General features: G+C 35.5%; 1 protein-coding gene across 1 annotated transcript in view; it reads right to left on the bottom strand.

Annotated features, from left to right (window-relative positions):
* The window catches only part of VWA3B (von Willebrand factor A domain containing 3B), a 69,818-nt gene that overhangs the window by 18,108 nt on the left and 24,663 nt on the right, over positions 1-27,047 (bottom strand). Inside the window, exons 9-22 of the mRNA XM_026069434.1 lie at positions 25,735-25,931; positions 24,941-25,095; positions 22,304-22,442; positions 20,738-20,869; positions 17,640-17,738; positions 15,176-15,358; positions 13,655-13,782; positions 12,000-12,184; positions 11,160-11,324; positions 10,022-10,061; positions 9,745-9,901; positions 5,275-5,393; positions 2,462-2,512; positions 36-252 (exon numbers count right to left, since the gene is read on the bottom strand). Of these exons, the coding sequence (XP_025925219.1) occupies positions 36-252; positions 2,462-2,512; positions 5,275-5,393; positions 9,745-9,901; positions 10,022-10,061; positions 11,160-11,324; positions 12,000-12,184; positions 13,655-13,782; positions 15,176-15,358; positions 17,640-17,738; positions 20,738-20,869; positions 22,304-22,442; positions 24,941-25,095; positions 25,735-25,931 (1,967 nt within the window). The remainder of the gene's footprint in view (positions 1-35; positions 253-2,461; positions 2,513-5,274; positions 5,394-9,744; positions 9,902-10,021; positions 10,062-11,159; positions 11,325-11,999; positions 12,185-13,654; positions 13,783-15,175; positions 15,359-17,639; positions 17,739-20,737; positions 20,870-22,303; positions 22,443-24,940; positions 25,096-25,734; positions 25,932-27,047) is intronic.

Genomic DNA, 27,047 nt, shown 5'->3' on the forward strand with positions numbered 1-27,047 from the left:
AAGAAAAATGTCTGCCTGCCTTTCCAATCTCCTACCTTTTTATTGTTAATGTGTGACTCTGAGCTTTTCTCAATTTCTTTTTTTACAGCTTCCTGAAGATCAGAGGCTTGTTGCTTATATGTTAATGCTGCCAGTATCTCATCTTCTAACAATACTACATCTTCATAGGAAATCGGCCATCCCAGGTTTTCTAAAGCCTCCAGCAAAGCTTCCTTATTCTGCATATATTGGACTGGCCCATCCTCTTTAAATCTTAAAAAAATAAATAAATACAAATCAGTAATTGCATGTAGGAGAGATTTTAATTTTTACTGTACTTTACAAACAGAATCATGGCATTTAAAGGCAGAATAAAACATCAGATTCATCTAATCTGATCTTTCGTACGCCACAGGTTCTTGCATTTCATTCCACTACTGTTGTGTTGAGTCAAGTAACTGCATCTGGCTTAACCATATGTCATAGAAAGACATGTAGACAGCAAATCGAATGGCTCAGCATAGGTGTCTGGTGCTGTTTTAGATGCCCTAGAACACCTGAGACATTGACAAAGAGCTTACAGATATGACCTAGAAATCATGAAAATCCCAGGCCCTTCTGGAGTAGCAGCTACGGCCAAGTAGCATTCAGAGCATCTAAAACGGTACCTATTAAGTCCTGATTTGCCTCATCAGTCTTGACTGAACACATCAAAAGAGAGAATCTTCTTCTATTTGTTCTTCTGTCAGTCCTGCTCAGCTCTCTTTTCACCCATCAGTCAGAAGTTTGCTTCCATTCATGGGTTATGGTTATGTCAATATCCACTAGACTGAAGACCCATTTTAAGCCTACACACTGAAAGTACTTCTACGCAAAAAGGTGAATCAGCTACAGCCTTATTGTTGATTTAAAAAACAAACAAACAAACAAAATAAAACAAAACAGAACAGATGATAGAATTCTTTAAATCTCCGATTGCTAGTAAGGTATTTCTTTTTAGTATTTCCATTACACCTGCAGTTCTTTTCTATAACTTTGCCAACATTTTAAAAATGTGAAACCTAGACCTGCACAGAGTATTTAAGTGTTTGTCTTACCAACATGTACAGCCATGGCAAGCCTATTCCACTGCCCTACTCTCTCTCATTACTCAGCTCTCTACTCCTCTAGGAACTGTTTTGCATTGGAATCATATTGATTGACATGGTTATTTACCCAGATTTTGTTCTCTACTAACAGAATCCATTATTCATCTAGAATCAATGTCAAGCAAACTGATCTACTGAATCACTTCTCTCAACTATTTTGAACATAAGCCTATTACCACTTTTCCATTAAATTTGAATTTCCCTCATAATCTCATATACCTTTTAACAAACACTTGTGAACCAGAGATCTGCTCAGGCAAATCCTTAACAACTCTTGTGACCAAGTTAGTAGGCTTTGTTTAATAGTCACCCCAGATTCCTAAAGAATTTGAAAATACGTTGTCATTCTTTTGTTATACATGGACATTATCTCTGGAGTTGTAAATTTAGAAGAGAAAGATTGACCATTTCAACTTTTATGCATCAATATTAACAGTCTTTATATACCCCTCTAGTAATACACTGTACAATTGCTAGGATTTCTTTGTTCCTAATATACCTAAACTCATGACTTGCCCTATCTTTGCCAGCAATAAAATTATTCTGATGTCACCTTATCAATTTTATACAAAGTATAACTCCTTATCTGTACTAATAGGTATCTATTTCCTTTTTTTAATTATATGCTGTTCTTTCATTTAACAACCTTCACTTCCTCTCTGAGCTAGAATGGGTTTCTGCCAAAATTGTTCACTTCATTAATGATAGAACTGTGTATTTTTTGCTCACTAAGTTAGTCTTCTATAAAGCCTTCTAGTTTTATTCCCATTTTTCTGTCTAGAATATTTCCCACCCATTCAATTTTCATTAACTGATCTTCACATTATCCCATGAAGAAAATAGATGCTAACTTCACTGATGTCAGCCCTGTTGACAGTCTGTGGTGTTCTAAATTGATATGCAGAAACAAGCTAGTTAAAGTAATATAAACTTCCAGTGTGGTATACAGCTCCAGCAGGATAAAGATGTTTATTAAACCTTTACAAACAGCCACTGAAGTGCTCTTTACTGGATGAGGGGAGATTTAACAAGATGCCAAAGGCGATGATATGCTGCCCTCCCAAGGCCTGCCACTTGACACTTGATTAAGAATAGATTAGCACCATTCAAACGGATTGTAAATCCTTTCCTTTAAAAATAATCAGCATTGGAAAAAGGAGGCCCAGAGTTTAATATTACTCCATATTACACATACATTTTTAAAGTGAGGTACGGGCATGAAATATTCCAAAATAAAACAAGCTAGTTACAGAAATACTGACAAAAAAGAAGTGTGAAATATTTACGACTAGCTTGTCAGAGGTGAGGTAGAAAACCCAAAGGTGATGGCTTACTTGTCTCTTTCAGCTTGAGGTAGTGCTCTCCAAATAATTAGATTTAGGCGCCTATCAAAGAAAGCAAAACAGCTTTTGAGAACGCAGTTCCTTGTGCAACTGATAATCTCAAAATAGCAAGCAAATAGTTTCGTAACATATCTGCACTGATTTGTATTCCAAAAGCACTGTATTGTCAAACTGTATCCTTATCATTCAGCTATGAAATTATCAACTGCAAGAGAAGATAGGAAAACAGCATCATCCACCAAGCAGCAACATGACTACTTCTGGGTCACTGAAGGATTAGTGGCAGTCACTGATTCCTGCCAGGATTTTCTATGGAGGGTTCAGTTCAACTCCAGCAAGCTAAACCAAATAACAGAACTGATTAAACGCCAGCTAAGTTAAGCACAATTCCTCAAATTAAATAGTTTCAGAAAACTGTAGCCTGAAGACACATGGAGAACAATGCTAATTATTTTTTCTGCTAAGATAACCCCTCAGTTGTGCCATTCAGATTTCTGCTTCATTAAACTCTGGCTACAAAGGAAAACTACTGACTGATAGGAAAACAGAACTGATTATCCCAAAGGAACGCAGTTCTGTGACCTTTCAAAAGGACCACAAACCTTTCTGCTTTTGCTTTTTAGACATAAATCGTAAGCTCTTATTGGGTTATCTACCTTACAGTTTTCTCTGTTAACATCTAAACAAGCCATTGCTCAATTACTTCATATCATAGTGTAGAAACAAATCTCTACCGATGATCCTAATTGCTGTAATTATAGAAAAATGAAATTTACTATATTCTCTTTGAAAACATAAGAACAGATTCATTGTTAGGAAAAATTCAGATCCATTAGACTTTTAAGTATCTTGCTAGATTTACTGTTGCAGATCCAAAAAAAGCCCATTAAAACCAGATTTTGAATATGAATTTCTTGTTGATTCATTTTATCCTCTAGAAACCAAAACCAAGCACTTTCAGAATGTAAATTACTTAATTCATTCACAATCGGCAGTCTCAGCATGCTCCACTGTCTATTTCACACTTCCAAATCTGCATGCTCATAACTGACTTATTTGTAAAAGCCTCTAGCTATACAAGATCATACAGTTTGCAGCTTCCAGCCTTTTTCTCATTCAGGACCGGAGAGTCTCTTTGTCAGAGCATGAAATTACTGCCCTCACCACTTTTCTCCCTCTTAATTTGGTGCTAAGGTCAAACTATATATGGGGAAGATATTGTCATGCTTTCTTCTGTTCTTCCAACCTGCGTGCACTGACATATTGTCTAACCTACGAATGTCAGAATAAATTTGTGTCCAACCACCACTCACAAAGCTGAACTGCAGCCTTTGCAAATTCAATTACTGAAAAAGTATTGCAGCGTTTAGAGCAAAATAATTCAGTTGGGTTGCTGTTTCACATGTAGAGCAAACGCAATAAGAAGACACCTTTTTTATATCATTAGTGATAAGGAACTTAAGGCAGGCCTATCTTTTACACATATTCACAAGAGTAGGGAACTCAGCCCTGCTATTGTAAATACATCTGACTCATTAAGCCCTTACTGTCTGCATAGGTAAACACTCCCACTCACCACAGTTTCAGAGACAAGGGCCAATATTGTTAAAATGCTCAAAACTGAAATCAATGAATATTAAATATAGAGTGGTATAGCACAACAGTGAAAAACTTGAAGATTTATTGGAAATCGCCATCAAAAATATCTCACTTACCCCTTCTCCTACTAAAATCAGTGACAAAATGATTTCCTATTGAAATTAGTGACAAATCTAGATTTCTGAGTTCATCAGAGCACACAATATCAACAGATATTTTTTCACTGATTTCCATTAATATTAGACATAGTAAGCACCATTTACAAATCACAGTTCTTGACTTTTACCACAAAAGATAGATATATATAGCAATAGGAAATGGGAATGAAAAAGAGAGCTATTAAATGTTTAAAAAAGAACTGACATGATCACAGAGCTATAGAGGAAAGAAAAGCTTAAAGAGCCCACAGTGGAATTAATCAGAAAGCAACACTTAACGCTCGTCATCAGGGGTTTTTTTGGTCATGTAAAATAATTACTTCTGTAAATGTTATTGGAATAAAGCCTGACAAGACATCTCATTTATTAAAACAATTCTATCCAAAGCCCTAATAAGGTTATTAAATGACTATCAGTAGTCAAATAATTGCAATACTTCAAAAAAGCCCCACAAAATTAGATTAAGGAACAAAATAGACTAGATATCTAATGTCCTTGTCCTGTTCGCTTCTTATGTGCTCTTACGAACATTTAATTGATAAGCACAACACATCTCTCTCAAAAAAAAACACATTAAAAATGATCAGTATCTTATAGGTGCCTCAGTTATACTCCTGTACCCAGAGCTAGATGCTAAGCAGCTGGCAGCAAAAAGAAGGCCACTTATTTAAGTATCAGTCTATGCTTTTAGAAGCTTAACTGTAGGTTAAAGTCTTGCTACTATTGTATGTTCTGGGGTTGTCTCTCCAGGGAAGATTGCTTCCAGGTTTATTCTCAGAAAGCAAGCAAAATATTATTTTCTTTGTCATTGAAAAAACATAATATGAGCAACAGGGTATTTATGATCTCCTTGGCTATTCACTGGCTTTTCATTCTGCATTTTTTCTGAAGAAACTAAACATTTCTCCTACAGGTTAATGGTTGATTAAAGTGTGTCAAAGTGTGGAACTACCAGTATGGGCAGAGTATGCATGAGCAATACCCAATACATCAGAAAAATCTGGATCTAGACTGTAAACATGGTAAATTTCTGATTGGCAGACTTGCCTTTCATACGATTTAATTGCTTGTTCCAGTTTCTCTTTATAGGCATCAAGATTCACTGCCTGAGGATTAATTAGCGTGATCCGCTTCTGGTCATTGCTAACGTGGGCCAATGGTAAAATCTATAAAAAAAAAAAGAAACACTTCATTTATCATATGTTTCCTCCATCAGAGTAACAGAATGCTCCATATTCAAGCATCAGAACAGACAGTAAGGAAAGGCATGAGGAAAGAAAAGAAAGGCTGCAGTAAGAAATCTCTAAGCACCCCAAGGAAATGGTCATTAGTCAGCAAGAAGGATTGTCAGAATTAAGACATCATTTTCATACTGTTAATAAAATCTTCTGAAATGATATGATCCCCTTACACAAATCAACGGTTTTAAGGCAAGGCAACTCAAGATTATTAATTACTAGTTAATTTTAACTAAATCAGTACTCTCCAGATCTCACTTTAATAATGAAAGGATAGGCCAGAAGGACACAAGCATGTCTAGATCATGACTATATTCCAGATTGTACTACTTTAAAACAACACTCTCTTATACTTATTAGCATCTAATTCAAGCATATAGATGGGGTAGTTACTTACTTAAGTAAGTACTTATTCTGGAGGACCATATTTTCAAAGGAATTAGAGTCCTAAAGAGAGACATTTTTGACCATCACACTGATTACTGACAAGAACAAGGTGGCTATTACCTACTGAAACCAGTCTTAACTGATTGCAATAAGACTTAGGAACCTAACCAGACTGGCCAGAATCAGGAACCTCATTATCTTTCAAAGCCCACAACAGAGCATCTCCATATCACCAAAAAAACAGGAAGCCATACACTTATCATCAGATCTTCAAAAGGCAGAGGAAAGGGGGAAAACAAGGCAAAGAAGAGGAAAGAGGCCTTCACATCTCTCAATCCAAAGTCCCACCATTCTTCAGCCTATTAAATTACTCAGTAGTTACTCTATGAAAAGCTATTTATATATCAGTGTCCTGATTAAGATCATCAAGAGAAAAAATCCAAAAAGGCTATAGAGAAGCATGAGAATGTTACTCTCCCCAAAACACTCCTCAACACATACAGTGGAATGTGAAGCTTCTCCAAGTGTCCATCTGAGATCAGGATACGGATGACAAAAAGATGGATAAACTTCAATTTAGATAAAACTGAAACTCATGTTGGTGAGATAAAGCAAGCAATCAGAAAATGAAGCAATAAATAGATTTCTTTAATTGAGAACACTTTTCAGTTATGTTTCATTTGTGTTCAAATCATCACAACCTAGCTGAATTCCCGATTACTTCTGCATTATCATTTTTCAGGAGCAAGGGCGTGACTTTATATTCCCCATTTGCAGGCGGCCGTGAAGTTGCAGACCTCTCTTTCTGAGGACATCTTCACTCTGATTTATGAATCTGCATCACTCTAGTGTCAGACTACATTAAAGCTCTTCATATTGGATTAATTTTAAGATCACTTAGAAGCTAAAGTTAATGGGAACGTGACAGTGAAGTATGAGTTTGTATAAAAGTGGACTTTGAAAGCTGAATGGCAAGGATCTGAGAGCACCTCTCGTCCAGGTCCATACTGCCATCATTGCTGGTTGTTACATTATTCAAACCAAGAYTATAAAAGGTCAGCAGGGTTCTGCCATGTAGAAGCCCTCTCCTACAGAATGCATTCCCTTACAAACTCCTGCAGCAACTCCAAGTACAAACAGCATCATGTGCTAAATGAGTATTTAATACAGGTTATAAAACACTCTAAATAGAATATGAAGGACATATAAACATAAACACATTATTACAGTACTGAAAAATAAAACCAGAATAGAATGTGTTCTTAACATATACTAAACTTATAAATACTATGCATACTCTTGGAGTCATGAAAACTGCTCATAAAGTCAAGTTAAATTTGAGAAATAGACTCAACTGAAAGAAAACACATGGAAATTTTTTGAATGTCAAAATGTTTTGGCATTTTATAAATTAAATACTTAAACTTTCATATCATACAAATGCTTTTGTTTCAAAATAGCTTTTATTTCAGAAACAAAATTTCAAATGTTTTAAAGACAAAAACAAAACCCAATAACCCTAGAAAAATATTGCTTATTTTAGACTGAACCAGATGTTTTGGTTGGACTGAATCTGAATTTGATTCTTCTGAGCAAATCATTGAAGGCAAAAATCCATGACTTGCAAGGCTGTACTAAAGATGCCACCATCTGCAAACCAGATACTCAGAAGGTTCCATACGGAAGGTTTTCTCCAAAACTACCACAGCTATAACTTAGATAAGCCCCCAAATCAATTTTTTTTTCTCAATATGAAACTGATGGGTAGTTTAATGAATTAATCTCTTTGAAATAACTCATGTGAAACTGACAGGTCACACAGAATTGCAAAACCAGGTCGGTCCCTTGTTAATGAGCAGTTGACATGGAAACCTTTTACTTGCCTCATCTCCAAGGTGAGAAAACCGCTCAGTTAGTCCATCACCACTGCTAGCAAAGGCTGAAAATAAAAATTCTACTGTCCCCAGAAAGAACAAAGCAGCACGTCCATATTCCCCACCAAGAAAACTAAGACCTCAGAAGAAAGAATGCAGATATGTCTCTACATTTATTACCCTCGGTGAAGTCTTCCAAACTACTGGAATAATCAAGATTCTTAATCAATCTGTTAATGATTCCTGTTCAAGCCTTCTGGTTAGTCTTAGAACCTGTTTTCTGCCTCTCCTTGCTTTGCTAGCATGAAGCTTGAAGGAGAATGGGTACTGTAACTGATAAAGTAAAATCTACTGGTTCCACTTTGTTTAAAATCCTGAATTTTATGCTTCCTTTCTATATCCTGTTTCAGACACAGAAAAAGCCATGCCTCTAAAGACAGAATGATAACTCCTCATTGCCCTAGAAACTGAGTGCTTTCAATGCAATTAATGAGGGTTATCTAGGTATGAAAAAGTGGTAAAATAGATATATTATTTTGTAAGTGCTTCTATCTCTGAACTAAAGAACGCCCATAGATAACTTTTCAGATTTCATACAGCAGCTGTACAGATTCTGTACAGCATCCTAAAAGCAATGAACTTAATTCGGCCCTGAATTAGGCTAACATACACACCCACAAACTACCTATAAAAATTCCTCTAACACAGCACTTGTTGAATGGTAGCTTTGCTTGCTTTCAAAGACTGTTACATTTTATAGACTACTGTTTTTGTGAACAGTAGTTCAAAAGCAGCTCAGGATTGTCTGGAAGGGATACAAAGGAGTCTGTTCATTTAGAAAGGTGGAAGAAAGCACACTACTTAGTACACATGTGCAGAACAAGATAGGGGAAAGAAATGACTGCTCAGAAATCAATCATTAAGAGCTGTGTGAGAGTTTCAGTGCTTTTTGTTTGACATTTTGCTGAAAATAGATTTTTTTTGTAGTTTTGCAGTCACTGAATATTTATTTTTTTTGCAAAAATGGCTATTTTACATCTGAAATGTGAAAATGTACATTTTGAATGGTCCTGATACAAGACATCATCTTTAATACTATTACCTTCCCAATTCAAAAAAATACTTAAAGATCTTGGATTTGACTTGGCTTTACTAAAACAAAAGGTTTTGCTTCAAAACCTGCATGCTATAGCAAAAATTCCCATTTCTAAATGTAATAAATTTCAAGATGCATATTTGTACATTCATTATAAATATTTTAATTAGCTCTATATCACATCACATTCCAAAAACTCTTGCTTACCCATTATTATTTAAACAGATCCTGTTTAGCTTTTTATTTTAGCATTGTTTAGAGAAATAGCTTTTATTAGTTTAAAAGAATTGCAGCATGTTCATAGGACTTTGATAGAGTGCATCATATAAGAAGAATTAATTTAGAGAAACTTGGCACAAATGGACTTCCTTTAGAAGGAATAACAATTACAGCTTCCTTGGCACACAATTCATTGTGAATTTTGCATTTCCAGAATCTCACAATGCTCTACATATATTAATATTAGATTTTAATTATTGGATTGGATTCCCATGTGTTTAGAGGGACACAGGCAAGCACTGAGAATGTACCAATCCACAAAAGCCTGCACAATTTTCTGTGCAACTTAATGAGCCTAAAATATAGAACTCCAGTGAATTAATACACATCAGTAGCGGCTGTGGCCCGCAAGAAATTTGTGAACACCTGATGGCTGCACACTGCCATCAACTGGTATCTGCGAAAGAAAAATGAACAGCTCTAAAACTTGTAATTTCTCCACTTGGTAAGAAATACTATTAACTGTCAGCTTTATCTTCTTCCTGATGCATGAATGAACTTTCAGATATGTACTACACATTTAGTGCGCATCATAGTGAACATCATAGAATGCAGTCATGACATTTGTAGAAATGAATAACAAAAACCTTTTTAAAACAATGCCAAGTTTTATGTTTGCTCCGAAACAGCATAAGAGCTTTACCTCATCAAATACTTTAGAACCCACATGCTTGTCCAGAACTGGGACGTATTTAGTACCATGAGGGACAGCTGTTGGAGCTAAGGCATCCATGATGGTGAGTCGCCTGGCAACCAAGCCATGAGTCTTTAACCAGTGAGCCGAAGAGATTTCTACAGAACTGGAAAAAAGAGACTGTAAGGTGCAGTATGAGGTAGAAATGTATTTGAGCAGTTCAAAATGACTCAGGAAAAATATAAACTTTCACTTTTATGATATATCTATATATGCGCACACATACCTTTCACATGTCTTTTTCGCATCTTCCTGCATTTTCAGACCTGGGAAAAAAACATTTGCATTTCATTATGTCATGGCTTTTGTGCAGACAAAAGCACACATACTTATGCTGACATAGTAATAGCATCAACTTTTTATTTTAGCCTACTAGCAGTGTCACAAGGGCTGTACAGTAACGACCATTTCAGTGGCTAAATTTATCAACGAGAATTACATTTCCTGTGTTTCTTTCTTGGTGCTTGATCAATATTAACAGAGTTACTCTATCCCTCATGATATCTAATTAATTAATGAAGAAATATGTAAAGTAGATGGGAAATAATTTAATTTTTCAAAAAAAACCTTTGAACTTTTTATATATTTATTTCCTATAAACCAAAAGAAAGATTAACCAGTTTATCCCCAAATTCAAGATACAATACCAAATAGTATCACTATTGAGATGACTAGGTGTGGCTAATCTAAGGTATAGCACTATGAAAATCTGTATAAACTCAAAAGGTATCTAAAGAACTAAAAAGAAGACACCCAAATGTTAAAACATCAAACATCTTTAAATACAGATGAGGTTTCAGAAGAACTTACAGGCCATATGATAAAGTTTGGAGTTGTATTAATCACTGAGAGAAATAAAAACTATCTGGATATATATCCAAGTCCCATTGGAAATACTTTCGTCTCTACACACTCATCCTTCCCAGTGAGCATGTTTTTAGCAAGTCTAAGCATATTAATGAAGTGCAACCTCATTTTATGTTGGCGCTGCAGAATTAGAACTAACAACTACTATATCACAATGACAGTATACTACTGTATCACAACAGGAGTCTGAAGATGTACATACCCTGTTGATAAAAAGTAACTACGCTTCGGTCTTCCCTCTGCAGTCCTAGGCATAGCTGTAGCACAACTGCAGCACATTGTGGACATAAATAAGCTATTCTCAAACTGACTGGCTTAGGCACTGGAGCAAGGAACCTGGCAGCGGCAGCAGCAAGGACCCTGTTACAGTACCCTCCTGCATGTCCAGCCCTCTGCATCTCTGCTGAGTTCCAGTCCTCTTTACTAGAGGTTTGCATAGTTTTGTCCCAAACCACTAATTTCAAACCCATTAGGCGAAATGTTATCATCTGTCTCACTCCCAGCTTCCTGTTGTGTTAACTTGCCTTTGAAAATGGTTGCAGATTTCACACTCTTTCTGACAGAAAAGCCCTTTTTTCCAGGAGATATTCTTTCCTCTGGGCTTTCTTCCCTAGATTTCACGCTATGGCTCAGGATTCTCAACAGACTCGTTTTTGTTTGCTCTGTAGGTGTTGAAAGGGAAAGAAAGGAACAGCTAACTTATTAGTCAAATACATGCCAGGGATTTTTGGAAACTAAATTCTTCTTTGGTGTCCAGTCCCAATTTTTAAGGGACTGCCTGCAAAAGACATCAAAGATAATATCACTTCAGTGCTAATTTGTACTCTGTACTTTCCCAAGGGTGAAGACTTTTTTCACATCAGCCAGGTAAACTTGGTTTCAGATTGCATCTATAGGATACTTCAAAGAGAAACTTAGTGTACTAAGGAAAAAATATGTGTAACTAATGCTGTAACTAATAAAACATAGAACAGCCCTTCATTCTCATCAATGATGTACTTATTTAGATTTAAAAGAAATGAGTCAAATAGCTACTGTTAACAAACTGCTTACATGGGTTTTAAAGCATTTCTGACAAAACAGTTCCATCTTTCATTGCAGGGCATGTGACGAAGCATAAGCCAGCAGACATTTGTCAGTCTGGGTCAAATGAGTAAGACAAGTGAGAAGCAAAAATGATTAAAACTAAGTCAGAATTACAGGAAAATGGGGTTTTCTATAATCAAAGGCTTCATTTGTTCCCACAACAAGGGCTATTTTATTCTAATATTAACACAATCTTTTAAAGTTAGTAAATAAATTCTGCTAACAACTACAGTTCATTTTGAGATTCTTACCTGCGTATAGTGCTTTCTTCCTCTGGGCTGGACTGTTGCCAGTTGTTTGCCAGGCCTGTACTGAGCACCAATGTGGAGTTAGTGCTGGCTCTTCCAAAGCACAGCATGGCCTATTAAGAGCAGTACTCAGCTCTTGAACATGTGTAGTTACAGAAGACACAGACAGCATCTGCTTGTGATTACTGCTTTTAAGTGACACAAACAAAAAAAAAAGCAATAAATGATCTTCAAAAATATGATATTATTGGTCAAAAAAATGCTTATAAATGCTAAGCTAAAGTGTTCTGAAAATTTAAACACTCCTTTTAAATGTTTCCAAGAGTGCAAAATATTTGCTGTATTATTCTAGTCTGCATTTCAAATGGCAGATCAAAGGAGGTTAAAATATTGTTAAACTGTTTAAACGTTGTTCATTAGCCCATTTAAAACATTGTTCATTAGGTTTAAGGAAACACCCTGATGTATATTTTTAATGAGGTCAGAATGTTCTGCAATAGCTGCTTTGAATTCTAGGGGAAAGAGTAAAACAACCATCAGTAATGAAAGCAAGTGACATAGGTATATATATATATGTCCCATCATTAATAAAAAATAAATAAACAAACTTTGAAATATGTACTTATGTACATTTTTATACTGGACAACCTACTTTCCCTTCCACACATATTAAATCACTCAACAGGACACTCCACTTTAAATTTGTTTTACTTATTTAATGCATTTGTTTTATTGTTAGTATTTATTTTAATTTACTGCTTTTATTCATTTTTTAACACAGGAATCTAGGGTTTTTTAATGTACTTTTTTGTCTTTGTACTATTAGTGCACAGATAAATCAGGCGTGATGGAAAGCTATTCCCTCCTTTTTATTAATGCAGTGGTCCTGTAGGGATTACAACTAACATGTCTGAGTCTAGGTCTGTCTCTGTTCCCCAGACAGAAATTCAGTATAAACAGCCACACAGGAAACTTCTCTACAGTGGCCCAGGAGCCTGCCTCCACTATGCTGCAGAAGGACCTCTGTTCGAACAGCCATTCTTGCACTGTGAGACTTTCAGTGGGTTTCTCAGCCGATGTTGAGCATGGAAATACTTTCAATGATGACATTACTTATCTTTTGATAAAAAGCAGGGATAAATATGGCATGAATGTATAGACATACACTGTAAGATCACAAATGTGAAAAGCAGTAAATTGAGTTTTACTCATAATGTTTGTCAACTGAACTATCCTTTAAACGAGTACATTTGTATGTAGTTTCCATTTCAATCAGCATCTTCTAATGAGTCGCAATTTAGTCATGACATTCCAGGCCGGCTCTACCAATAGGATAATCATTTTTAATTAATTCCTTAGGTCAGAGGGAGCAACTGTTCCATATGCTGGAGACATCAAAATATTTTCATCTCTTTGCTTTAATTATTCCTAATATTTGAGAGAACCTACCATTTTTTTCCAGTTTCAGGTATCACAGTATTAATATATTTTTCCAGTTTTATTTTTTCCATTAATTTAACTGTTTTTTTCAAAAATTTTCAACATTTCTTCTTAAAAGAGGAGAGTGTCAGCGGTTAAAAATGCAACACAACACAGAAGGAGAAACTTAACAGATAGCTCCTACCACATATTAGCAGAATGGCAGTAAGAGGACATACTTTTTCTCTGGATCTTTTTCTCTGTTACACCAATCCATCATGAGACATTCATCATGAAAGTTCTTCACTTTCTTTAGGTCTCTTTCTCCCTTTTCAATCTCTCTTCTTAAAAGGTGTATATCTTCACTCTATCAAAGAGAAAATCAGATGTTTTATTAAAATTGCTCTTAAAATGTTTCATTTCTGAACTGAAATGATGCAAGTTCTGAAAATAATTTTGAATAATGACTCAGTTAGGACAGCCACATAATTTTGTATACTTCTTCAGGTAGTCTCCCTGCTTCCTAAACCAAAGCTTGTTTTGTTCACTTTCTGCATGTACAAACAAGTTGACAGCAAAACAACATAAAAGTGTACTTGGCAACACAGGGCAATCACTTAATCAATTCTTGCTTTTTAGGAAAAAGATTAGCATTCTCTAACAAGCCAGTTATGCCTTGCGACATGAACAACCAATTTCTAAAGAATATAGTGAGGTCAGTAGCTCATAAATAAATAAAATACAAGATATGTACGTGTCAACTATTATTGTTCCATCAGTCTACAGATCACAGCTGCATCACATCCTGTCCTTGAAAAATGGGAAGTAAAAACCACAGTCTTTAATAAGTGTTGAAAGTGAACAGACTGGGAATCATTTGGACCACAGGCGGAAACAGGAAGGAAATTCCAAAGATGATCCCTTTACAACCCCCACAGGGCACAAATTCTGACCACGGACAGCAGAGACTCTGATGCTCATCTTTCCAGCATGTGCCAGAGTCACCTAGTCCACATCAGCAGAATCATCTAAACTGTCCAGCGCATTCTCTGACATATTGCCAGAGCTGGAGTGTTTTCATATCTTCCTTCTTTTAATTACTCTCTGCAGCGTTCTAAATTTCCTGCTACTGTCTTGTTCCCAGTTGCTCTCATTGTTCCACTACAACCATTTCTAAAATTTGTGGAACTAATTAACTGAGCGTTCACTTTAATTAAAAACAAGAAAATGCTTTCAGTGGGTGTTTCTTTTAGCCTATTCAGAAATTTCCTATTGGGGATTGTTAGATTGAGCTCCTTAGTTACACTCGACAGGTCTCTGCTATTCTAGTAACTTTAGTCATTATAGATATCTCCCCAGCGGCTATTGTAGAGCAAACTTTCAGCAAAAGTCAGCTCTGCATTCTCTCATTCATTAACAGGATACAAACCATAGTTTTGTTTTACACAGTGACTTATTTCCGAGACAACAGATACCATGTGTGTTTCTTTCAGAGCTGAATTTGGCCTACATATATGTCTTCTTTTTAGCAACAGTAGCACAACAAATATACTTTACATATTTGGGCTTATTTGTTGTGATCTAAATAAAATTCCATAACCAAAACATGGCACAGTCATTGCTTTCACATCACTTCACATTTGACTAGAATTAACCTTGTTTTCTAAATAATATATTGTAATATGAAATTGCAGTAATGAAAATCCTGTGGTCTCTTCAATAGCACAAAGAAGCAAACATACATATTTAGAAATACTCACAACAGTAACCTCTGCAGCTTCAGGATCAGTCAAATAAATGTTGTAATAATGAAACCGTCCCCCTGTTTCAGTAGCTAGTTCATGCAAAAATTTATTGGCTTCTGTATCATCACAGTTGAAGGATACAGTATGAATGGGAATCCTATGGTGAAGCTGGACTTCAGCCAAAATTGTTTGAGGGGGCTGAAAAACAAAAGTGTATATTAAACATGTGGCACTTAAAATATATTTATCAAAATGTGGAGAATTTGTACAGAATTTCAGCAGTCATACTGTTGCTTAGAGCCAGATAGACATAGCACAGTTAAAAACATGGATTTTATATGGATTACATATTTCATAATTACATAAAATGAACTCATTTTGAACTAACTTTGAAGTACTGACAATGTGTTAGAGGCACAGGATAGTCTAAAAAAAATTAAAATTATAAAATAATTATTACATTTTGTTTCTGAAGTTTTAAAGGAAATTAAAGTATTAAATTATGGGAAATTAAACTACTACACTGATGTTCAGTGTCACTGGAGGTATATAATTGGATAAAAATTGTTGACATTTTTATTCAAATAGTTTAGCTCAATGACAAGTTGATTCATCACTAGGAAAAAAAAATAGAAACAGAGAAAGTAGGAAAATCAGTGCTCTTCCTCTAATACAGAAATAAAAAGTAGGTGGGAAAGTATAAGATCTGCTCTCTCTTTTGAGGGATCTGGTAGCAGGAAATTATCAATTCAATTCTCTAACTTCTGATAACATTTCTATTGTTCAGAAACCTGAGTTAAATCTTGATAAATTTAGCTTTCTGTTGGTATTTTTAATATAATTGTTTGTTACTCCTTAAGAGCAAAAAGCAGTTTTAGTCACTTTCACTTTCCATCTAAATAAAGTGTAATATAAATCGCAAGAAAAAGTGTTATTAAATAGGTAAAAAGAAATGAATTATTCATTCATTTTTAACATAATAAAATATCAGAATGAAGCATCTTAATAAGTGTGTTTTAAGCCAATTTATTGTTTAATTAAATAGGAATATATGCTCCTAGTTAGCATAAGTAAGTGCCAAACAATGCACGGATTATACTCAATTGTAAATTGAGAAGTTTTAATGACTGATAGCCAATAACAATCAACCTTTGTTTAGAAAATAACTATGATTAAAACAAGATTTAAAATGTAAATCACACTTTTTCATCTGCTAATTTAAATCAGGATTACACTTTGAGCAATATAAATCTACCATGACTCCTGGGCTACTTTCTTTCGATCAAAAAAACAGAGCAAAAAGAAAAGTAAGCCTTTAGCATTTTTTTCTTTATCAAGGTATAAAGAGGTTATTTCTGCAAGTTTATGATGCTTTCTGAATCACAGATTTATTGCATATGCTTAAGCAATTAATTTTATGTGGCTTTCAACACAGCTATTTACCCAAGTAAAGTGAGGATTTTGGTGCCTACCTGCCATTACAATCAAGCTAAATTTTCATGGATAAATAAAGTATTTTTTAAATGCCACTCACAGCACACTGGCTACTTTTCACCACGTGTTACAACTTGAAAGTTCAATTCCACTTATTTTCAATTCTAATTATATTTGATCAAGAACTTCTTTTTTCATTTTTTAGTTGGTGTTATATAACATGATATAATATGAACTATGAGCATTTTAAGTCATGGTGACAACGCTTTCAGAAATAAAGCATACTTTTGATTTCATTATCCATGTAAAACTAGAGTTAAAACAACTTCAGAATGATGCTACTCCAGAACTGCACCTATGTGAGATTACATCTGGCTCAATAACATAACATGGACTTCTGTATTATATGGAGAGAGAATAACATGATGTCAGCAGTAACACCTTTATATGAAAATAATGTAAATTAATTCAACAGTTAGGCTCTTATTCCTCAGACATGACATAGCCCTTGTGCAGTCTCTGCAACAGAACAGAAGGTATCTACTTATACATCTAATGTGCTATTTGGCAAAAAATTTTGAACCCAAATTTGTTTATTTTGTTATCAGTCATTTTTTTTCTAGCCATCACACAAGGTTGCAAGGTTTTAATATTTAAATCCAATCACATTACGGGACGTTCATCATTTCTCAATCTTTAATTCATGAGAATATTTTTGCTAAGTTAGGAACATAACAGGAACAGTTTAACATAAATCCTAAGCTTAGACATTAAGATACAACTTTAATCAATTATCGGATCCTTAAAACAACTAATTAGAAATTACATGAGTTATCATACATCAAATATTGGACTGTGGGAGAAGAGTTCTCATCAAAACCCTTTCACAGACAGAACATTTTAGAGATACAATTTATCAATATCACGACAACCTCCAAGAGAGTCAGCTTGCAGGTATGATATTCATCTCTCACACTTTGCTTCAGCCTTCTGAAACCATCACTGCAGCACCATATTACTTAACTTTCTGTTATTTCAGAAATACCTGGTCAGGTCTCCCATCAGTCAAAAGATAAATGGCTTGAGTGTCAGTATCAGCAAGGGCAAGCTGGAGAGCTTTGAGTGTATTTGTGGAAGTTCCAACCTAAGCAACCAAAAAGAAGGAGACAATATCGAATGACCAGAAAACCAAAGCAAATGTCAAAGTAGCATACACTGGCACCAAATTGGTATTCCGTGCTTATGCAACCACATATAAGTGAAATGTTGAGCAATAGAAATACAAGCTGTAGAAGGAAAAGCAATCACTGAAAGACTATAAGCAGATAGGAAAATATATGATAAAAGGTAAATTACATTACATTTCCCCACTACTACTCTTGATTGCCAACTCATCACACTCACTTGACACATGTATTTTACTTAATCAAATAATTCAAACTCATAAATGAGTTGCTCAAGATGTTTCTCAAAATTAGGGAAAGGACTTACCGGTTTTCTGAACAAATTTCTTTCCAAACTGTCTTCCATCCAATCCCTCAGCACATCAATGTAAACATAATTTAAATTGTTTTTCAGCAAGAATGTTAGCCATAACAATAAAAACACAAATAACAGTACTGTGCCTTCTAGAAATTCATATTTGACTAATGCTAATGCTTTTCATGTGTCATTTACATACTTAGTATTCATGATCTGTCTTCTTTCTTTCCAGACAATGCAACTCCTAAACTCACTGAAATGCAACTCACAGCTTATAGGAGCCTAAAAACTATAATTATTTATATACTCAGATTTGTACCTTCAAACATTCAATGTACAAAAACTACCAAATTTAGGGGAAAAGTGAGGTTTTATCAATGTGGGGAAATGTTTTGTTAATTCTTAGTGTTAGATTTGAATAGAGCCCAAGAAAACTCCTTAAAAAGATACAAGTCTGTTTTATGGTAGTATAAAGCATGAGTACCCCTCCAGAGGGCAGTGAGGAGTACTGTAAGTGAGAAGAGGCTTAGGATCCACATATATAATGCGTTGTAGAAGATAAATACATTTTTATCATCCCTAACATTGACCCATACATGCAAAAATATGTTAAGAGGGAGCATTATTACTCAGTCCTATTAAGTGTATTAGTTAAAACGTCTTCCAATCCTTCTCTCTTCCAAACAGTTCTATTAGAAAGGGCAAAGTAAGTAAATCAGGTGAAATGGTGATGGTATACTCTGGGAGTGACTCTGTATAGCTATGTAAGAGTTATATGGGCCAGGCAAGATGATAGCTTAGATGCTTTATACTCTTATCTCCTTATCCACAAAAAGCTCTAACAGTACCCATTCATATAATAACTAGCCTGAGCCATTTCTTTTGTTAAATACATCTAATATTCTTAATGTTTTAGTAAGCATCATACAGTTTTAAGCACATGTCATCCTTAATTATGTCTAAATTAGCCATCCTGGGTCTTTCCAGTAATGGTACGTGGTTTTGAACTTTTTCCGCTTTTCTTGGGAAAATACATTATAATGTGGACGCTGATGATATGAGGGAAATGCATGACTACGTATATTATGGTAAAGCTTCTTAATTTTAGATTTCTCAGTTGCTACTGTTACAAGTGCACCACTGTTTTTTGTAAGTGTATAAGCTAATGCGACATGCCTCAATAATGTGGCATTATCATCCCACAAAATATAAATGACATCAACCTTAAAGGATTTTTAAGGAACAGTTACTGTTTATAGCTCAACTTCCCCATTCAACATCTCTGGGGACCAAAACATATAACATGAGATCAAAGGATCTATTCTGATTAATATTCAGAGTGATCTGCTGTTCATTTCAACTTCACTGTCAAGCCAGCTTTCTGATTTCAGAGTTATGCCTGTACCATTTTAAACAGTCTAAAAGGTCAGCAGCAGATGACATCCTTGAAAAAACAGTAGACTGTTCTTGTACAATTCCCTGTGCTTTTCAGAAATCTAGAGCTGAACACTTGAAAGGAAATTTAGACAGTCAACAATTCACAGCTTCGGTGAACAATGATCAAAAAGGCCATTCCCAAACACATGTACAAAATGGTGTCAAATTAAACTAGTTCAAGGTATTATCAAACCTGCATGATGTTGTAGCATGTGTACGGCTTAACCAGAGACAATTCTCTGCATCTGAAGGAAGGCAGGAAAATTAAGTTTACTAACCACATTTATAAGTATTCACTAACTGCTCAGCCAGGCCACACCAATGTTTCTCCTTTCTCTATGCATTTGTGTTATCATTTTCTGAGTATGATGGGTTATTTATCTTGCTTTTCAGCCTCAGAGGTATTATGTATCTTCTCCAATTCCCTCATCCCCAGGAATTTCATTACACCTGAGGAAGTACAGTCATAATGGTGAGGAGTTTTATTATATAAATATATGTTTTTCTGTTAGCAAATGTAATGTGGGATATATATATACTGTTATATGACTGATTTTCAGTCCTATGCTGGTGACGCTGCTGTCCACTTTTGACACATTAACTGGTCCTAAGCTGCTGGCAGTTACAGTCATTCTAGTGTGTGACTGTGGCTGACTACAAACACTTCTACTCTGTTTCAGGGAAAAGTCATCAGCTTTTGGCCACAGTCAGAGAGAGAATACTGGGTAGATAGGTGGGTGTCTGGTCTGACTCAGTATGGCTGCTCTCATGTTTCTGCAGAAGTTTAAAGTCAGCTGCCTGTCTGTGCACTGGCTCCAGCTGGGAGCTGCCAACCATTTCCTAAACCCCCGGGCTGTAAGTCTGCCCGCGACACCCCTGGTCCATGCAGCATCCATGAAGCAAGAATGACAAATTTAAACAGAGGGTCTGAGCACTGTCCTGTCTCCTAAAGAAATTAAAATGGTCAGTGCTTGCATTGTGGCTATTAAAAGTATCAAGCTGTAAGTGGAATTAATATGAACTTATAAACATGCCCACTGTTAAAAGATAATACCTGACACAGATGATACTTTTTACTCTGATCTACTAAACACTATACATCCTCTGTATTTTCAGCATACTCAAGTCAAATACTTAGTCAATCCGAAAAAACCACCATACAGAAAGAAGTCAGAAATAAAACTTGGTACAAACATACTTCTTGATAATTAATTTCCATGTTACCTCAAGTCCTTTTATCCAAAGCCAAGCATCCTGCAAATTCTCCTCATTAACTTCAGCTAGTTTCTCTTGCCATGCCACTGCTTGAGCACTAAATTTCACAAAGTTAAATTTCTTTTTCTGTCTCAGTTGTTCCTGCAAGAGACAACACCTGAATTTTACTCAGTGGTAAAAAATATATATACTTGTATTCTCAACTACTGATTAGTTAGAGTTGTCTTAATTCATATATAGTTGATTATATGGTTACAATAAATTATGGTAATATTCAGTTATAGCATACAGAGAGACACAGAGAGACAGAGAGATGGGGCTGACTCTGCCTGCAGTTATTAAGATGATTTGAACTTTCCATTTTAAGTAAGTCTCCATTTACTCATATTGCTAAACTTAAACTATTTGAGCAGCAAACGTCTAGGAGGGTGAGAAACACAGAGATGAGACTGGATATGAACATTAGGATAAGGAAGAGATTATGACTGTTTTACAAAGGAAATCAAAATGAGAATCAAAATAAGACATTGTTTAGAGCAGGAGAACAAGGGGAAGAATTAGGACAGTAAAGGGAGAGTTAAGAATTTGCTGAAGTTGTTTTTGGACAGAAGTTGTAAGGGACTGAAAGTTTTGTGCAAGCTAGTATAAACTTTCAGAGCCTAGAATCTTTGATTCCCTATTATCACCATTTCTGTGCAGCCGCCTGTGAAACCTTCTAGCACAGCATCTAATCATCTTCTAATGCTGATCCACCTAGATAACCACATCTTACTGTTTCCTATCAGTTACAAACTTAGTTCAAAAAACTCTGTTATAAATTTTTTAGCCCAACTAATGATTGCTACCAGTGCCAGACCGATGGAATATTTATTTGTCAGTTGCTCATTTCAGGTCTAAAATAGACAAGACAAATGATGTTCTAACAGTGCCTGTTTCTGTCAACTATTAAGATAACCTTAGATGACATCATTATAGATGTCTAAAATTAGGAGAAACAAATACCGTCTTAGGTGCGTTTCCCAGTACTTGCTGCTTCTGAGTCACTTCTGCACTCTGCAAGTCACTTTGCAAAGCTCTGAGTCACTTTGTAAGATGCAGGCAAGCTCAAAGTGCTCTACACCCTCTAGTGTAAAAGTAGGCAACTGCATCTAGAACACTCATTACAAATCACAGCATGTCAGCGGAACTGGATGACATGGCTTAAAAATAAAAATGAAAATGCCAAAAGGTGTTTCATTGCGTTGGATTGGGTTTGTTCTTTTTTTGAGGGTGGTAGCTGGAGCTACAGAGGAGATAGTTAAGCCATTTTAATTTTTAGCATTTTCTGCATAATTTTTTCAAATATTTGTATGGAGGGAGAGGAAAAGAGAATAAAACAAAATGTGAAGAATACAAAAACAGAAATTTTTAACTGAAATATGAGCACTCCATAAAAATGAAAATATTTTTATAAATCTCATATTTTTGGTAAATTATCTTCAAAAACATTTTAAAAATTACAGTAACAATCATCCAAAAAAAGGTTAGCCTATTCTAAAATGCTCCTCAGTCTTCAGAATCATCACTTTATCAAACCTGTATGAGCTGAAATATTTTCTCCTTCACTAATGACAACTTGTCCTTCATAGACTGAGATGTATCAATAAGAATATAGACATCATCTTCAAACACATTTCCAAAGAGCCCTCTGCTTCCTTGCTGAAGCCACTTAATCCTGGGGGAAAAAAAAAACACATCAGAACTTGACATATAAGATCCTCAGAGCACTGTGTATCCGAATCTAACAGGAAGTATCTTTTTATCATTGCTGCATTTCTTATTCCTTTTCCCTAAGCATCTGCTACAAGTTGCTGTCATAAGCAGTATACTGACCTGAAACCTTTAGGCTGTCACTACATAACAACGCAAGACGCTCTTATGTGCTTATTTCAATGGGAATTTGGAGACAGACAAAACATAAAGCTATACAGCAACTTTATAACATCAATTGTCAGGTACTAGCTGGCTATTACCACGAGGAAGCAACAACTTCTGTCGCCCCTGTAACTGTTCTCCAAGCTGAACTCAAGAAATCACACAAATATATGTCAATATCCCTCCCTATTCAGGAAATCACTTGAGAACCTATTCTGCAAGGAACTTAAGCGCTTTAAAGAGTCTTAACGTAACACAGATGCGTAAATGACTTGCTGACCTGAGGCCTTAACCACAGACTTAGTTTTACATTTTAAACAGAATTTAAGCATGCCTGCCAGTTAAATGCATGCATGCATACATCTGTGTACAAGAACATTTCTTCAGTAATGGCTGCAACTGGTTCAAATCTAATTTCACCTGAGAGTCATAAACTCCTTGTCTACTCTGAAGCATAGGCATTTAAGAGGCAGAATATAATGGCCTTGGGAAAAATTTTACTCTTCTCCAGAGAGGTTAAAAAAAATGGTATCACAGAAACTGAAAGGATCCTATAATGTTTGCTACTGACAGACACTTTACCATTAGTTATTTCCCCAAAGTGTTTGATGAAGTCTACCAAGATTCTGTAACAATGAGATGAGCCATTCAAAACAGCAAAACCATAATCACGGCTTTGCATTTCAAAAATATAAATTCATCAAAGCCCTTTACCTCAAATTTTGCTTTCACAGTATGTAAATATTATCCTAAATATAGCAAAGATGAAGATACACCAAAAGGAATAACAAAATTCTGCTCAACCTTGCTAAATATATTCAGGCAATCACAGTTTTGGTAGAGAAGCAGCAATAAAATTATAAAAGAAAGTTCACATTCTGCTTTTTTTGATGAGACATCTCATTGCCCTAATATACAAAATAGAGGGCACTGTTTACTCTTTCTTTTGGCTCTAGGACATATATTTTGAAACTTTCCTTCTTTTCCTAATGTAGTTATAAAAGCTAAGATGCATTGAATCTATAATGGAGATATCCACATTGGAGTTACTTAGAGAAAGACTCCTTTTGCAGACAGCAAGAGAAATGGTCATTTCTAGGGTATAATCCATTTGACCTATTTGGGGCCATCTGTAGGATAGATGAGTCATATTCTAGAATTGCCTGTTTTTGTGTAGACTTCCTATAGAACCTGCAAGTGTGTCCATATTGCTATAGAAACATAAACTATGGAGCCAGCTTGAGCACTGAACCCTTGATGATATATGCGTCTTAATAGTTAGCTCATACCCTGCCGCTGATTTAGACTGTTCATATATTTTCTCTCCAATGCAAAATTGCAACAAAGGCAGATAGCCATTATCAGTATGGGCACAAGCCAATCTACACTACTTAGTATGAGAGCCAGGTATAAATCCCTGGTCCCCTTTCATTTAGCAGTGTTGTCATAATTTAGATGACTAGCTCAGCAGCAGACATCTGCACTTGATCAGCAGAAAAGCCCAACTGTTCATGGTTTCATGGTTTTAAATGATGTGTCATCTTCAGCTGTTCTAGGAATATTTCAGAAGAGAGATTATCTAATTTCAGATAATGCTAGCCCTATTAACAATTAGGAAAAAAAATCTATCCTTGTGAACACTTTGTATTGTAAGTAACATATTCAAGTTCCTCTGGCAACCAAACAAGTGCTCCCTTTCAGCAAGTTCCTGCTCCTGATTATGGGAGTTCTGCTCCCCACATGATGATAGCATGTATTTAACCTTGGTTCCATCTTTTTAGGGAAGAATATCACTCAAAAGGAGCAATTTCAAAAGAGCACTTGGTTCACCATTGCAGCTGGCCCATCTACAAGGAAACCTATCTCAAGGCTAGTGTAATATGCTCTTAAAGTGCAAGAAAGTGGAAACTACAATAATCTGTTTTCTCTTTTAAAGGTATCACAAGAAATGCTTAGGTAAACAGAATGAAAAGCTACCAGTTTTAATAATGATTGTAGAAGTTCTCTGGCACTTTGTGTTCCAATGCTTTTTGTAACTTCAGCAGTATTTCAGGAGTGTGCAGAATGACTCATTTTTCTGATCCAGCAGGAGAATAAAAGATAACAAAACTGTTCATCAGATTACTTATATAGCTACTAAGAAGTCCTATACACAGAATTCTGATCTAAAAATGGATTTCCACCTTAATACTGCTACTGGCAGTTTACCAGACTCTTCAGTTTATTATGGCAGTAAATGAAACTTTACAACCTCAATGTAAAATAACACAAACTGAATTTATGTGACAGAAAACTAACCTTCCTTCCACTTGTCTGAGAACAGTCCTCATTTTCTCTTCATACTGCTTGTATTTTTCTGTAGTGACATGTACATGAACTACAGAACCATCTTTCCAGAAGGTATGTACAAACTTGTCACAGTATTTTGCATGAATTATCTTCCTCTTTGTCTCCTACAGCAAAGAAATACAGGTTGCATGTTCCAAAACATACGCTTTTGCAGTATGCTATAATATTTGGAAAACAAACTTCAAAGGTACATGCTTATTGCAAATGAGCAACTGCAGAAATGGACACAGAATAGGGTGGCCACAGAATTTGCTCCTAGCGAAAGTCTATAGAAACTGTTTTCATACTGGTAGCTAGCAAGAACAGAAGCATACTGAATAGCATAATGGTAGAGCTAGAGAAAAACAAACAGAAGATAAATGAATCGAAATTTGTCTAAGGACCTATAAACACTGGGGTAGCTGGGACCTACCCTTCTAAGGAAAAAAGATGACGACAAGCATTCTTTGCCCTATGCCATGTAAAAATATAGAATAATAAGGCATTGCTGAAGCCAGTCCTGATTCCAGATCATATGCAGACCAGGGAGGCAGGTGTAGTCATTTTCAAATAGACAGCCCTTTGAAGAAATCTTATTATGACCATCTTTGTCCCATCCCACTAATAAACCGGTTTTAACAAAACTCACATAACAAAAAAACATACACTTTATGATAAATTGAACTATCAAGCAACACTTCAAGTTTTCAACCAAAAAATAAACAATAACCCACAGGATGTGAGGGAAAACTAACAATACTGACAGCATCAGTTTGTGAAGATTCATCCTCTGGTTTACTTTTTATGTCAACGATCCCATCCACATGGCGAAAAGTAGAATCAGCAAGTGCATCATACAGTGTCAGCTTCCGAGCTTTCAAGCCATACTTCTGCAACCACTCCTCTGAAGTCAAATATTCGTCAGACTTATGCTCCTGTAACGGATGATCAGGTTTGGTTGCTAATAAGGAAAATAAAAACAAAAACACCTTCATGTTTAATATGGTTCATTTTGGATAAGCCATTTCCAAAAAAGGCTAAGAAACTGGGATCAAATTTTTCAAATTTATGGTCAAAATTTGACTCCTAAATTCTTGCTTAGGCAAGTTGCTTAAACAGTTTCATTTTTTAAAACTATGACCAACAACAGATACTGTTTAAACCAATAACAGGTGATTAGGCCATCAGTCTAGATAATCATTTTTAATTTTGATAGCAAAACTGATTTGCAGAACTTTAAGAAGAATCCTAGTAGATTCTGAACAGAATACAGAATTAAATAATAATAATAAATGCCCAGATACTCCCCAAACCTAAAACATGGAACTATATGTGGTGTAAGAAGATATGACTGCTATTAAGAGTCTAACATATTCCCTTATCAGCTCTAATTATCAGGGATGGTTTTTTTTGGGGGGGGGTCCCAATAAACAGTGTCTGACTGCTAACTATAATTTTCTGCGTTATAGGTTTGCCTAAGCATGGTTGCTCTGAGGAAGGAAGAGAGCTTAGGAGAGAGACAGAGAGACAGCGGTTAAGTAAAAGAGTTTGGATGTTTCTCAAAAGATGGAGGAAAATACTTTGTGTTGTCATATAGACAATTTTCTACAGATGGTTTGTTAAGGAGCTTTCACACCTTTGGGTTTGTAGGAGAGATTCTAACTTTGACAGAGTCACCTGTAGCAGGCCTGTGCCTCTTGCCAACCTTATCATCTAAATTTTGACAAGTTTCAAACTCATATGATCAGCAGAGACCTGTTAAAATTTGGCAGCTAAATTCTCTAAAGATTACTCATTGCTCTGAACTTGTTCTACTTGCACTGACAGCTTTGGAGTGAGTGGATATTTCTGACTGATTTTTAATAGTCTCTTCTTCAGTTGTGGGTTTTTTTATTATCAGACAATTCTTTGCAACAGATTCCTTTATAACTGGCACAACCCACCAGAAAACTGAGAGCAAAGAAGGTAAATAGCTACAGGATCGACATATAAAAAGAATATTTTTGGTAGTATGAAGTTTGGTTTAACTGTTGAACTGTTGAATTACAAAATGCCTGAAGAGATTCCTTCATAAGAT

The sequence above is a fragment of the Apteryx rowi genome, unplaced genomic scaffold (genome assembly GCF_003343035.1).
Source record: "Apteryx rowi isolate R43461 unplaced genomic scaffold, aptRow1 scaffold_297, whole genome shotgun sequence".
Lineage (NCBI taxonomy): Eukaryota > Metazoa > Chordata > Aves > Apterygiformes > Apterygidae > Apteryx > Apteryx rowi.